The sequence below is a fragment of the Rhinolophus hipposideros genome (assembly GCF_964194185.1).
Source record: "Rhinolophus hipposideros genome assembly, chromosome: 20".
Classification (NCBI taxonomy): Eukaryota; Metazoa; Chordata; class Mammalia; order Chiroptera; family Rhinolophidae; genus Rhinolophus; species Rhinolophus hipposideros.
The window spans coordinates 53873814-53887099 of NC_138066.1; the positions used below are offsets into that span (position 1 = coordinate 53873814).

Sequence of the window (13286 nt, forward strand, 5' to 3'; positions counted from 1 at the left end):
TAATAATTGTCTCTGTCGCATCTGGAAAATGGGAGCAGTGGGTGAGATGAGGTGTGTGAAAGGCCTAAAACAGGATTTATCTTAAATTGAGCTTACCGTGTTTTTCCCGAAAATTTAAGACCTCGCCGGACAATCAGCTCTAATGCGTCTTTTGGAGAAAAAATTAATGAAAGACTTGGTCTTTTATAAAACCCGGTCTTCTATTATAGTAAAATAAGACCAGATCTTGTATTAATTTTTGCTCCAAAAGACGCATTAGAGCTGATTGTCCGGCTAGGTCTTATTTTTGGGGAAACACAGTAGTACCAGGGGTCTGGATTCTCACTTTAAGGCTGGTGGGCATGGAAACGCTCTCTGCTGCCATCTCCTGTGCAGCATTGGAATGACATCTGAGTGTAAGTCACCAGGAAAAGCCCTTCTTTCCAAAGGTCTCTCAGACAATGAAGAAGCATGTGTCAGACCCAGGGCTGTGCCCCAGGTGCAGTCATCTGTGCCCTGGAAGCTGCCCACTGGAATGTGGAGTCCTGGAGGTGAAACCCGGCACTGGGCTTGGCACACCTGAATTAACTGCGTCTCGCCTGGCTGTTACCTATGCTGCCTTATTCTACCCTCCCCTCTTGCCTCCTGACCTTCCCCAGGGCCGATTTTGAACAAACCATGTGCTTAGAGAAGCTTTGTAAGTCGCCACATCTGGGGGCAGTGTAGTTGCAAACCAAAGATTTATTTTGCACGTAAAACAGGCAGCCCAGGAGGACCAGGCCAAAAGGAACCCAGGTCTGAGAGCTGAAAGCCTGGGTATGGAAAGGCCACAGGGAGGCCTGCAGGGGCCAGACTGCAGCCCCCAGGGAGAGGTGGGGAGGCAGGCTGTGGTGGGATCCCAGGCTCTGGCCCGGGTGCTGGGGCTGAAGGGGCCTTGGGGACTCAATTCCAGGTGCAGCATTTGCAGGAGGAGCTGAACACCAGGCTCTGGGGGCAGCTTTGCTGGAACAGCCGCCCCCCAGCACAGCTGTAGTAGCTGGACCTGTCCTGAGGGTTGGGGTAGAGTCCATCAGCTCTGCCCTGACAGAAGGTGTCTTGTCCAAGGCTGGGTCCACCCTCAGGTGTAGAAGGCTGGCCTGGTATGGGAACTTCAGTCTTGGGGGGGCCTAAAGGCTTAAATGGAAGACCTGGGAAAACAGTGCAGAGTCAGCCAAGAGATACCAAACCCACAGGTCACGCACACAGCCAGTGACCACAGGCAGGTAACAGGTCAACGCCACCCCCGGCCCTACCCTATAGCCAGAGAACAGCCACACCTACAGCCACAGCTCAGCTCAACAGAAAACACTGGGGCTACCCGTGTAGCCAGCAGTGAGGGGTTTCTCCCACCTGCACAGCGACCCACACGCTGGTGAGGGCTGTGGAGGTGTCACACCACAGGCCGAGTGCAGACTTCCTTCTCAGAAGGGAGGCAAGCTGCTGCTCCCAGGCTCATAGCCCTTGGAGGGAAACCCCGGTTACCCACACCCTGGGCAGCTATTGCTGCAATCACAAAGGGAAAGAAGAGTGTGAAAAGAGAATTGTTTCAGCAGTTTCTTCAGCTCCGGTGTGTGCATGACATTTGGGAAGTCACAGTATTGGTGCAAAGTCGTTTCCTCAGAAGGAGCCAGGACCTGCAGTTCAGGGAGGGGCCTCACACCCTGCCCCTGAATCCCAGCCCTGGGCCCTGGCCCCCTACTCACTTAGCTCGAGCTGCAGGGTCTTGATGAGGGGGTACTGGCCCTGGTTGCAGAAGGAGCCGCTGAAGTCGTCCATGTCCAGGGCCCAGACCATGGCCCCGCCCAGTCCCTTCTGCTTCAGGTAGCTGACCTGTGTGAGACACAAGATGGCGGTGGGGGCCCAGGGCGGCTGGGCCGGGCCTGTTTGCGCGCAGCTTCCTCTAGACGGGGCCCTGTTTTCTGTACACCTCCTGGCCCATGAGTGGCTGAGGCTTCTGGACACAGCCCTTGGCTGGGAGCCTAGACAGCCGAGTCCTGAGCCTGGCCGGGCACCTCCTGTCCTGATGTAGTGTGGCCTGGGGTGGGCGTGGGGAGTGGGTGTCTGTGTGCACGTCCTGAGGGTGGACACCTTCAATCTCGGCCTCTTCCCTGCTAAACTGCTGTGTCTGCTGGTCGAGCTGAGTTCAGTTCCCATAAGGAATGACTAAGTTTCCCCAAGATTGGAAGCAGCTCCCTGTCATGTGTTTCTGAGCCCCCAGGGCCTTCTTTCTGCCTCCAGGTCCCCTAGGCTTCCTCAGGGTCTGGCTGTGCGTTCCCTGCCAGGGTGCCAGGGCTCACCCCCCGAGGGAGGCTGCAGGTTGGAGGTTATGGCTGGTGTGGGACACTGGCTGGCCCCAATCTCCCTCCCCAGCTCTCACCCTCCTACGGCTGTCCCACATTCTCGGAGCCCATCCTCTCCTTTTCTCTCTGCCATGCCTCTGCAGTTTTCTCCCCAGACCACCCACTTTCTCAAAGACCCTTTCACCATGACCCCTTCTGCCTTCTTCCCCAGCCAAGGTCACGCTCCTTCCTTAATCCTCTGAGAGTACTCCAGCTATACCTGTGAAGGAAGCTGCCACTGTCTGCCTTGCAAGATTGCTGACGCCACAAGTACAGATGGACAAGTGCAGGTCCCTCTGGGGGAGCTGCCACTCTCATGGGGGAGGGGCATGCAGACAGTCAGGCTTTGAGTCACCAGCATTGGGCAGGAGTGGGGGGCAGGGGGAGCATGCAAGGAAATCGGAAGGTCTGTAATTTGAACATGCACCAAATATTGTCAATGGGCTGTATAAAACGATATGCCTCACTGTATGTGTTTCTCCTTTTCATATGTCTTTAAAATTTGTTTGTCTAATAAGTGCCAATTCTTTTAAGAATGCTACTCAATGTAGAGCAATTTTGGGTCACTGTTTCTTAATCAATAGGTGGACAAACTACAGAATGCTGTCATGTGGCAATGTGTCAAATGCTGGGATCTTTGAAAGGAGACCCCTCCTTGAAGCGAGTCTGAGAGCTGTCATTTGGTATTATTGACGGGCCTCGGGCCCACCCAGGCCCACTCCCTCCCAGTGGGGCTGGGCCTCACCTTGCTTTTGAAGCTCTCCACATCATCAAAACCCACCCACTGGTCACCCTTGTAGGCATAGGGCACCTTCTGGTCCGTGATTCTGTGCTCAGCAGCCCCCTTCCAGGAGCAGACCTGTAGGAGCAGAAGGCAAAGCTGGGGAGGCGGTGGGAGGCACCCCAGGGACCTGTGCCCCCCGCCCAGAGCAGACCAGAGAATGGACAGGCCTGTCTGCGGAACCTGCAAGTTCTACACTGAGAGACCTAAGCCCTGGTTTCACTGGGGCACCCGGCGTAAGGCTCGGTCCGTGACGACAGGCATGGGATGGAAGCCACGTTGCCAGAACCGGCCGTGCCTGGCATCCTCACGCGAAGCTGCAGTGCTCAGGATGGCTGAGGGCCCTCCTACCTCATAGAACGCCAGCAACCCCGCCTCTTTGGTGAAGGGGCCAGGGGCTCCAGGCCCCGTGGCTGGGGCCCCCACTCCAGTGTCTAATGAGGAAGCCAGGGTGAAGGATCGTCCGTAGGTGGGCATGCCGAGGACCAGTTTGTTGGCGGGGGTCCCCTTCTGCAACCACAGTTGCACGGCAGAGTCCTGGGGGTGGAGGTGGAGAAGGAGGGCAAGCTTGACATTTGCCTCCAGCCTGCTGCGGCCGCCCTGGGCCGGGGCCTCCAGAGGAGCTTCACGGATCTTTATCTGTGTTCCAACGCTGCCCTATCTTTAGCTCTGTCCTTAGTGAGAGAAGCTGCACTAGAGCTGAGAGTCGGACAACCATTCACCAGGCAGATATTTACTGATGGCCCACCGTGTGCCAAGCACTGCCCTAGGTGCTTGGACTACCTCAGGGAGCAAGGCAGCCAGGGATCCCTGGCTTACTCAGCAACTTATGTAATCTTGCTGAGCCTCAGGCTTCCTGTCTGTGAAATGGAAACAATAAAAATACATATTAGCTTGGTGCAAAAGTAACTGCAGTTTGTGCAATGATTTTTAACCTTTTAAACCGCAGTTACTTTTGCACCAACCTAATAGCTCTAAGGGCACTGTGAGAATTGAAGGTTATAGTGCATATATAAGGTTAACACAATAGGTAACACAGTGTGGTGCAGGGTAGCTGTGATCACGACCATGGTCACTGTTGTTTCACCCTGAGGACAAGAGTAGGGAGTTGGGTCTGCTTGACTCATCTCTATCCCCGAGGCCTGGGACAATGCTTGACATTTATGTGCTCAAGTAGGAAGAACAGAGTACAGGGCTTCCTCTGACGTGGTGAGCCTGGGCCTGTGACATGAGGAGGTACCCGGTTTAAGTCTGTGGAATAAATGAATAATGAGGACTGTTCCTCAAGCCAGGATTATAGGGTGACATCCTCCGAGAAGCTGTGCTCTGAGTCTGGGCCCTCTAGATACTCTGCATCCTCTTAGCGCTGAGGTAAGGAATAGCTTCCACTATATTTATTTCTATTTCTTTCCTCCTGCTGGTCTACATGATTTATCTGTGATCAGACTGGACTGAGGGCAGAGGTCAGGGCCTCCTGTTCAGATCTGTGGCATTTTTCGTGCAAGTTTGGAAAGGTCACCTCTCTGGCTAGAAGAAACCCCAGGCATGCAATTAGGAGAGTAGCAGGCATCTGTGTAGGAAGAGACGGGCCTCCCTAGGAGCGCATGGCCGGAGAACAGAGTGGTGGGACCCCACCTTCTCACCTCCTAGCTGAATGCGTTTGTGTGTCCCCACACTGGGCTGGGCTGGCTTTCCCCAGGCCCCACCGTCTTTCGCAACCTGGTGGACTGGGCTCAGTGTGAAATCTGCATACAGACTCCAGCGCGTAAAGAGATGCAATGCACTGTGAAAAAGCCACAGAGCTCAAAATGTTCCACCATAACTGATAACACATGTGGGCTCCTGAAGTTAAAAGGCATTGTAATGTAAGGTTCTTGACTTAAAATATAGACTGGGCCTATGAGAAGTGCCTGGCCTGCTCAGTGAGGAAGAGTTGGGCAGGAAACCCCTACCCACCCCCATCTAAAACCAAGCCTGCCCTTTCCAGAGGCTGGGGTAGGGGGTGGGGGTCCTGTCCTGAGAGGCACACCCATCTCTGAAAGTACATTTCAGAAGGTCAATCAGCGATTTAAAACAAAAGTTCACCCATTGTCTTGAAGTAAATGGGGTGGGGCTGTGTGGGAAGGAAGCAGGAGCCATTTTGGCTGGAAACAAGCTCAAAGATGGCCTTCCAATTATTCACTGGTTTGTCTGATGTCCTTAAACTGGTTTGTTTGTGTCTAATATCAGCCAAGAAACTACACAGAGCTGAGGTTTCCCCTCAGCAAGGGCAGGAAAACTGAAAAGTCAAACAAGCTCTCCCAGAAACAAAACCTGCTGGCTTCCCTGTCCACTGCTTGGTTATCCTGCTTTTTGTGTGTGTTTTTTTCTATTAGGTTCTTCAAGGCTCAAAAGCGGCCACCTGAGGAGGGCAGTGGTGGGGAGTCCTGGCTCATTCCTCTGGTCACTTACCACATTTAACTCTGCCGCAGCCCCAGTCTCTCCCTGCCTCTTGTAGAGGGGGCTGTTATGTCCCGTGCTCCTCTCCCAAGAGCCATGGAAGTCGTAGGTCATAAGGCTGATGAAGTCCAGACTCCTGCGGGAGGCACAGCAAGGTGCTGAGGAGCTAGTGAATGGAGTGGGCCCCTTTTCCCTTCTTCCCAGACAGAGTGTGTGGCCCTGGGAGGGACCCTCATAGTAAGGCTGGGGTGCAGGCATGAAAGGTGATGTACACAGCACTCCCCAGTCAGGCCTCTGGTTTTGAGGCCATTTGCATTAAGATGGTGAGGTTGGCACCTCATGTCATTAGCACCCTCCCTCCAGCTGTCCTCTGGACAATTCCTTTCAGAGGCACCAGGGCCTTCACTCTTTCCCCTCCAGGGAATTTCACTTTAAGACTGAGTTCCCAAGGAAAAGGGCAAAGACTCAAACGCAGGGAACCTGGACCGATGGGGTAACAGCCAGAGCGGGCACTCCTTCCTTGAGCTGCCAGTGGAAGTGGGCTTTCCCAAAATGACGCCTTGCAGGTCAACCCCTGCTCTACCCACGGGGAGCTCAGCCTGCCCTAGGCCGTGCCCACCCAGAGGACACGGGGTCCGTGCCCTCTGCCCGAGACTCACTGAGCAATTCTGTCCACTTCGTATCCAGCATCTATGTACGTTCGCCCTGCGGGGACTGCTGCACTCAGAAGGAGGCGCTCCTTCCCTGAGATCCGTGCTTCCTGCTGGAAGGCACTGGCCAGGTCCTGTGGGGCAGCTCAGCGTGAAAAGAGGCAGGGACCTTGGCTGGCCGCTGAGGGCCCCAAGCAGACGTTCATTGTTGGGAGTCTGAACACTGACCACAGAGACTGGTCTGTGCTATGTAAATGCATGAAGTCGCTGCCCCTTGTGGCAGAACCACACCCACATGTCCTGTGGGGCACTGCTCTGGCCACCTGGTGACCCCCCCAGTCTTACCTGCACCAGCGCTGTGAAGCGCTGCTTGTCCGAGGGAGGGCTCCCCCGGCTTCCCGGGTACTCCCAGTCAAGATCCAGGCCATCAAAGTTGTATTTACGTAGAAATGCAGTGGCTGAATTGACAAAGGTCTGACGGTTGTTGGCTGTGGCCACCATGTCTGTGAACCTGCAGGATGATGAAGGCCAATATGGGCCTGCCTTGCAGTGGACAGTGGGTCACTCTCTCCTGGGAGGCCAGTGAGAAACTACTCAGAATATTGGTGCTCAGCAGTCCAGGCCAGAAGGGCGCTGGGGGGCCAGAGGCTGCGGGACATTTGCTGATGAGTTACAGGCCTGGCTAAGAAAAGGGGACACTCTAGAGGTATTTCCAGCACCCAAACATTCAGTGGCCAGGAGCCCAGGATTAGAGCGGGCTGTCACCCAGCACGGGAGCTTAAGGAACTAGAGGACTCAGCTTCTAAGAGGAAGAGGAGGGCAGCAGGTGAGTTGGGGGCGGCTCTTCTGGTTCCCTGGTGGGTTAACCTGCTTACTTTCTTCTAACTCACATCTGTGAAGGGCTCTCTGTACTCTTGCTATTTGTGGTCCAAGAGCTCTTGGAAATCCCCAAGCTGCCCCAGGAACCAGCCCTTAAACCCCCTTCCTCTGTGTCCGTCTAAGAAGTCCCTGGATTTGTTGGGGTTTTTATAGCCTGATCCTATTTTACTTTCCTATTAATTTTTAAATTTAATTAATAGCAGTTCTTAAGTGGGGTTCATATGCCTGGGAACGCCAGGCTAAGAACCCCTGCTGTGTATAAGCACAGTATATAAGTGTGTATAAGTATTTGGGGCAGGTGATTCGTAAATTTTATCAGGTTCTCAAAAGGGCTTGTGAGCCAAAAAAGTTTTAGAAATACTGGTTTAAAACTTTTAGAACCATATATTCTTGACCTGCTAGGAAAAAAATCGAGTTCCCAATAACCCATTCCATTATCTCCACAAATCATCTAAAATATTTCCCAATATTTTGACTTCCAAGCTTAATCCACAGACTGCTTTTGACACTCAGAAGTGGAAGGAAAATTCTCAGACAAGATATCCTTCCGGAGCTCAAAAGTGCATACACTGGACATTGCCTGGGATTAAGTGGGGCCCTCCCTCCACCCATTCCATGGAGGAAGAGACTGGGGTCTGGAAAGAGGCCAGAATCTCTGTGCTGCCCTCAGACCAGGTGCTCCTGGTGCCCAGCCCTCCCAGGAGGAACCCAGAAGGAAGGTCAGCCCCAGAATGCAGGCCTCTCTCCCGCTCCCCCTCAGCCTGGCCTGACCCCTGGCCAGGTGCTCTGGTCAGCTCACTTCTGAGTGCCGAAGTTCCAGCCTCCGATGGCCAGCAGTGTCTTCAGCTTGGGATTCCTGGAAAAGACAAGAGGGTCAGAATTTACCCAGCCAGCCCCGGGGCTCACCTCACTCACTGGGAGAGCGGGCTGAGGGCGCCCTGGTGGGGTGGGGGTGGGTGGGCTTGTGAAGCCCTTGTGCCCAGAGCCTGCGCTGGGGCAACTCTAGATTGGGAACGAAATGGCACAGCCTGCCTTAGAGGACATCCCGCTGGCTGAGGGGAGTACAAACCGAGTTCAGGAAGCGAGAGATTTGGGCAGATCCTCAGGGAGGTCTTGCCGTGGTGGTGAGAGCAGTCCAGCTGACGGATGGTGGATTTCAGGGGGAAGGGCATTCATTCCCGGCAGAGGGAAACCATTTCGTATTCCAGATCCCACTGAGACCTAAACTGGAATCCTTTAGGAGTCCCTGTGACCCTCACCTTTTCCATATACGCACTGGAAAGCCCAGAGAGGTGATGTGACTAGCCCAAAGCCTAACAGCAGCAGGGTTGTAGCCAGACTGCAGGGCTTGCGAAGGTTTCTGGCTCTGGAAGGACGTGCCTGCCTCCTCCACTGCCCACCCCCATCCATAGCAGCTCACACATTCTTCAGGCCATTGAACTCCTTGTAGAGCTGCTCGTCATTCCACTCTATGGTGCTGAGGTGGTGGTTGTTCATGCCGGCAAAAGCGTAGATGAGGTGGGTACACAAATGGGGATTCACATTCCCGGGCAAGAAGCGAGCGGCCCCCGCTCTGTACTGGGCCCAGTTGGTGAAGTAGCAGACCAGTTTCGTGGCAGAGCCTGGCCAGTTGGGGCCACGAGAAGAAATGACAATCAGAAGGGCCTCCTGGGGACTGGCACTCTCCTCCCTGGGGCGGAGTCTACATAGTGCCAGAGAGTGTTAAACAGGCAGGGGTATCTGCTGAAGGCTGGGAGGCAGAGCCTGCAAAACACAGCTCAGAACACTGCAGAATGTTAGTAAAATGCAGATATGTGAGGTGCAGATGGATGGGGGGCCCTGTTACAGGCCTGGGTTTACATTTCTTTAGCCTTGCTTTGAAGAGGTTTGCATTTACCCATTATTCCTTGTAGAGAATCTGTTTATTGATATCACTAAGGTGCAAGCAAAGAGCTTATTTCATCTAGGGAAAACCAGCCTGTTTCTGGCATCCCCTGCAGTGTGGGGAAGACTTTCTGGTGAGGGCCTCTATTCCCAGGTGGTGGCCTTGAAGTGATGGCCAGGTAGACCAGAACACCAAAAAGCAAGAGTACGAGTCTTCATTTGCAGCCCTTCAGGCTGACTGCCTCTCCAGGCTTGGCCCAGGGGTCCCCATCTGAAAAGGACCCTTCCAGCCTCACATTCTACCACAGTGGGGGTTTTACAGGCCAACACATTATGGCAGGAACTTGGCAGAATGGTGAGTCTGGACTGGAGCACATCTGTGGCCGGAGTCTAGACCTGGGGATTGAGTTTCCTTTGTCCTCTAGCTCTCACGTTGCCAGAGCCACAGCCCAACCTCATGACGAGGGTCTCAGGGGCCAGCATTCCTGGGCCATGAAGCCCAGGGAGTGGACTGGGGTGGGACGGGAACCCAGGAATCCAAGTTGCTGAAGATCCCTGGAGAGCTCTTCTCTGTGACACAACATGGAGCCCCCTGAGTCTCCTAAGCCCTACGTCAATCAGGTCAGCAGACACTGCAGTGAGTGTGTTGTCCTTGCTGAGCTGAGGCTGGGACATGGAGCTGGATAAGACAGGTTTCTGACCTCCAGCAGCTCAGCATCTGTTGAGGGAGACCCCTAACCCAATAATTAGGAACACTGAAAGACACTGTAAAATGTGTTCAGGTGCTCTGAGGACGTAGAAGTTGCTGTCACCTCTGCAAGTGACCTTAGGAAGGACCTGAGAAAGGCTGACATTTAAGCTGGTCCCATGGACATGCAGGAGTTCAGCTGCTGGGTTGGGAGGCAAGAGTCCTCCCGGAGGAAGGAGCAACAGGGCTGTTAGGGGGACGGGGGCACTTGCGGGGGCCGAGCTGTGGGAGAGAACCCCCTCTGGAAACTGGCAAGAGTCCTTGGTGTGTGGGGGGCAGCAGAGCTGGGAGGGGCTGAGGGAATCCCCGCGAGCCGTGACAAAGGCTCCACTTACCCCACTGGATCGTCAGCAGAACCAGCAAACCTGAAGCAGCATCAGAGAGAAGGCAGAGGTTAAGGTATCACTATCACTGTCCCAGGCCCCAGACATCTCCTGAAGCACGGAGGTGGTCAGTGACGGGTGGACTCAAGGACGGTTCCCTACAAATACAGCTTCCTCTGCCCAGTTGGTAGGGGCGTCTCCCTGACCTGACAGGTCCCGGGGCTGATGGAAGTTTTCCTGAGCTCAGACTGCCCTTCTAGAGCGTCAGTGGAGGGCGATGTGGATTTAGGAAGAGTCAGGGGAGACCACTGACTTGTGAGGTATTCAGCGCAAGTTTCTCTTCAGGAACAAGAAGAAAACCTGTCCCGGGCAGGAAAGAGCCAATGTGCACGGGCTGGATGGCCGACCCTGTCTCCTGGTGAGACAGCCACACCTTGGGCTTCCCGCTGCCTCCCCACCTCACCCCACAGAGGCTGAGGTGCCAAGTCCTTGGAGACCTAGCGCTCAGAATCACTCTTTAGAAAAGATTTATTTCACCTTTATGGTGGCCTGGAATTTCCCCAGGCACCTAATGAAACATGCATGAAAACTGGCAAGGACACTCAGGGTCATGGTCCCGAGGTGCCCTCTCACTTGGGGCTGGGGAAGAACCCTTGGCAGTGGGCACCTCCTGAAGAAAGCCAAGATCGGGATCTAGGAGCACAGGAAGGAAAAAGTGCCCAGTACAGGGATGTCCACTGACTCTGGGCTTGCAAGATAGAAGGAAAAGCTGTTTTTAGCCTGTTGAGAAAAACCTTTCCTCATGACACAAAGCCTCTTGGGCTAAAAGAGCCCAAGGGAAATCCACAGGCACAGCAGTCAAGACCCTGCCAGCAGGGCGGCAGAGGGTGAAGCAGAAGGAGGCTGCCAAGGTCTTTTGAGTGCTCCTGCTTCCTTGCAGACAGCACCAAGGAGCCATTGAACATTCACATGCCACTGCCCCACAGCTTCTGGGGCTCAGCCCACCCTCCCTGATGGTGCCCACTCACCTGTCCAGGCCATGGACCACACCATGGTGTTGGTGACAGACTGGTCTGTGTGACCAGCTCTCCAGGCCCTGCCTTCCTTTTTATTAGGTTGCCTGTCTCACTGCGGCCTGGATGGCTGAAATGGGAGGGGGTGGAAGGAGCAGAGGGGGTGCCGGGGTGCCAAGCAGCATGACTGGGCAAATCCGACCCAAGGACTTGAACAATTCTTGCCTTTCCGGAACATCACAAGGTGTTAACAGGGCTGTTAGCATTGCCAAAACAGGGAGACAGACAGGGAAGCAGGAAGTATTTCTAAACCTTGTGGGGGACGAGCATGATTCTGTTTTCCTTTGTGTGGGGTGGTGAGGACCACGAGTGGCGCCAAACTTAATGGGCTTTGGGGGAAGTGGACTGTCTCACTGGTGGGGGCTGGTTCCAGACCCACCTGCTAGACTTGAGAGAAATAAACCACAGATAATAACAAAGTTTGGTAAGATGGCTGGATTTAAGGTACATACAGAGAAACGAGTGGCTTTTCTCTATATAAGCAACAACCAGCAGGAAACAGAAATAGGGCAAATAAATGTCTTTTCCGCACAAGTGTCAAAAGCTATACAATACTTAGAAATACATTTAATAATAACAAATTCAGTAGTAAAGTCTACGAAACCTTCAGAAGGGACAGAGCCCTGGGCAGGGGAGGGGCTTGTGGCTGCAGCTGACTCAGTCATGCTGGACTCACATCACATCCGGGAGTCCCCTCCGCCCTGGAGACAAAGGGCACCTTGAGTCCTCTCTGGCCCTTCAGGTGGTGGCCTTGCCGTCCAAATGTCAGCTTGTCTCCTGATCCCAGCGCCAAATCCCAGTGGAAGCTGCTTCTCTCTCCAATGGCAGGTTTGTGCCCGCGGCAGCTGGCACGGTGCAGGAACCCAGACGGGAGGCCCGTCAGTGGTGCCCGGGCTGTGAATACAGCCCATATGTCCCCCCAGGCCGCTCCCCCACCTGCCTTCTTCAGACGCCTGACAGCCCATGTAGAGCCTTCCTTCCTTCCTTCTTTCCTTCCTTCCTTCTCTTTCTCCCTCCCTTCTTCCCTCCTTTATTTATTTCTACACATAATTATTGATGTACAATAATTCATTGTATTCACTGCAGCATTTCTAAAAATAACATAAACCTAAGACAGCCTTACATGTAGCCTTTCAGAGCTTGGAATTCTACATCTCATTACAAAGAAATAAATATCTCCTCAATATATTGTTAAAGGAACAAAGCATGTGTGTGTGTTACATATGGCAGATTGCACACAGCTATTTATCTCCACTCTCTCTTGAAGTCCCCTAAAATAGCACTTAAAGGGATCAAATGGTATAAATCAATTAGGAAAAAGCGAATGGAAGAGGGAACCAAAATGAGGGAGGAGAGATGTAAACAAATGTTTGAGAGCAAAAACAATGCACAAGGGGAACCCATTTAGCAGACTTGAAAAAGCTGAGCCCTCAGCCTGCAGGTGGGGACCCACAGGCCAAGGCACCCTGGACAGACGCTGCGTCAGCGGGAGTTTTGATGTGAACCTGACAACAGTAAGTGTGGGTGAGCTGCCAGAGCCCCAGACCCTCCTCTGCATCCCATAAAACACAGGGTGCCTGTCCGCTTGGGACAGGAGAGAGAGGGTTGATGAGGGGTGGGGGTGAGGGAGCAACTGAAGACTGAGGCTCATGAGGAGGAATGAAACGAAAGGCTGCACATAGGACGCTCAGACCCACCAGCCCTTCCCTCCCCTGGGTTCTCAAGCAGGCCTTTGGAAAATTTTTCTCAGGGAAAAGTGACCAGGCTCAGAGACAAGGGAAACCCAAATGACATCTGGGGGCCTCCAACAGAATAGCCCGGGTCCTGTATCCCCAAGGAGGGGCTCTCAGAGCTTCCAGTCAGGCTTGGGTGACTCACTGATGCGTGTGGGGAAAGACCAGGGTCACCAGACATTTGAGGAAAGAACGTCCACAGGAAAGATGGACCAAAACAAGCAGGAAAGAGGAACCTGCAGCGATCACGGTGGGCGGTGGTGAGGGCTTCTGAATCTCCAATCCTGTCTGTTAACAATGAGTATGCGTTGCTGTTGTGAGTTTACAAATGGTAGGGCACCTGTTGGCTGCACACCTTCTGGATAACAAGTACTGTGCCGGACACCAGAAACAAGGACATGAACTTGCAGCCCGTTCCG

The 13286-nt window shown here is 53.7% G+C and overlaps 1 protein-coding gene across 3 annotated transcripts; it reads right to left on the reverse strand.

The window, feature by feature from the left end:
* Nucleotides 1-676: 676 nt before the first annotated feature.
* Nucleotides 677-11310, reverse strand: CHIT1 (chitinase 1). 3 transcript variants are annotated; one of them, XM_081028491.1, is made up of 12 exons: nucleotides 11090-11188; nucleotides 10268-10421; nucleotides 10074-10103; nucleotides 8527-8728; nucleotides 7906-7962; nucleotides 6573-6738; nucleotides 6237-6361; nucleotides 5590-5713; nucleotides 3490-3675; nucleotides 3103-3216; nucleotides 1722-1848; nucleotides 677-1166 (listed from the first exon to the last, which is right to left on the reverse strand). In XM_081028491.1, the coding sequence occupies exons 4-12, from the start codon at nucleotides 8601-8603 to the stop codon at nucleotides 922-924; spliced, it is 1221 nt and encodes a 406-aa protein (XP_080884617.1). In that variant the 5' UTR covers nucleotides 8604-8728; nucleotides 10074-10103; nucleotides 10268-10421; nucleotides 11090-11188; the 3' UTR covers nucleotides 677-921. The 3 variants fall into 3 exon arrangements, with proteins under 3 accessions (XP_080884617.1, XP_080884615.1, XP_080884616.1); XM_081028489.1 differs by lacking the exon at nucleotides 10268-10421 and having other exon boundaries at nucleotides 11090-11310; XM_081028490.1 differs by lacking the exon at nucleotides 11090-11188 and having other exon boundaries at nucleotides 10375-10486.
* Between the last annotated feature and the right edge of the window lie 1976 nt (nucleotides 11311-13286).

What these genes read in the sequence shown, in the direction of transcription:
- CHIT1 (XM_081028489.1), bottom strand. Translation starts at nt 11,114, where the DNA reads ATGGTGTGGTCCATGGCCTGGACAG. An exon ending in TCTGCTGACGATCCAGTGGG is followed by an intron (nt 8,729 to 10,073) that starts GTAAGTGGAGCC and finishes CCAACTGGCCAG; the next exon opens with GCTCTGCCACGAAACTGGTC. An exon ending in TTCAATGGCCTGAAGAATGT is followed by an intron (nt 7,963 to 8,526) that starts GTGAGCTGCTAT and finishes TGTCTTTTCCAG; the next exon opens with GAATCCCAAGCTGAAGACAC.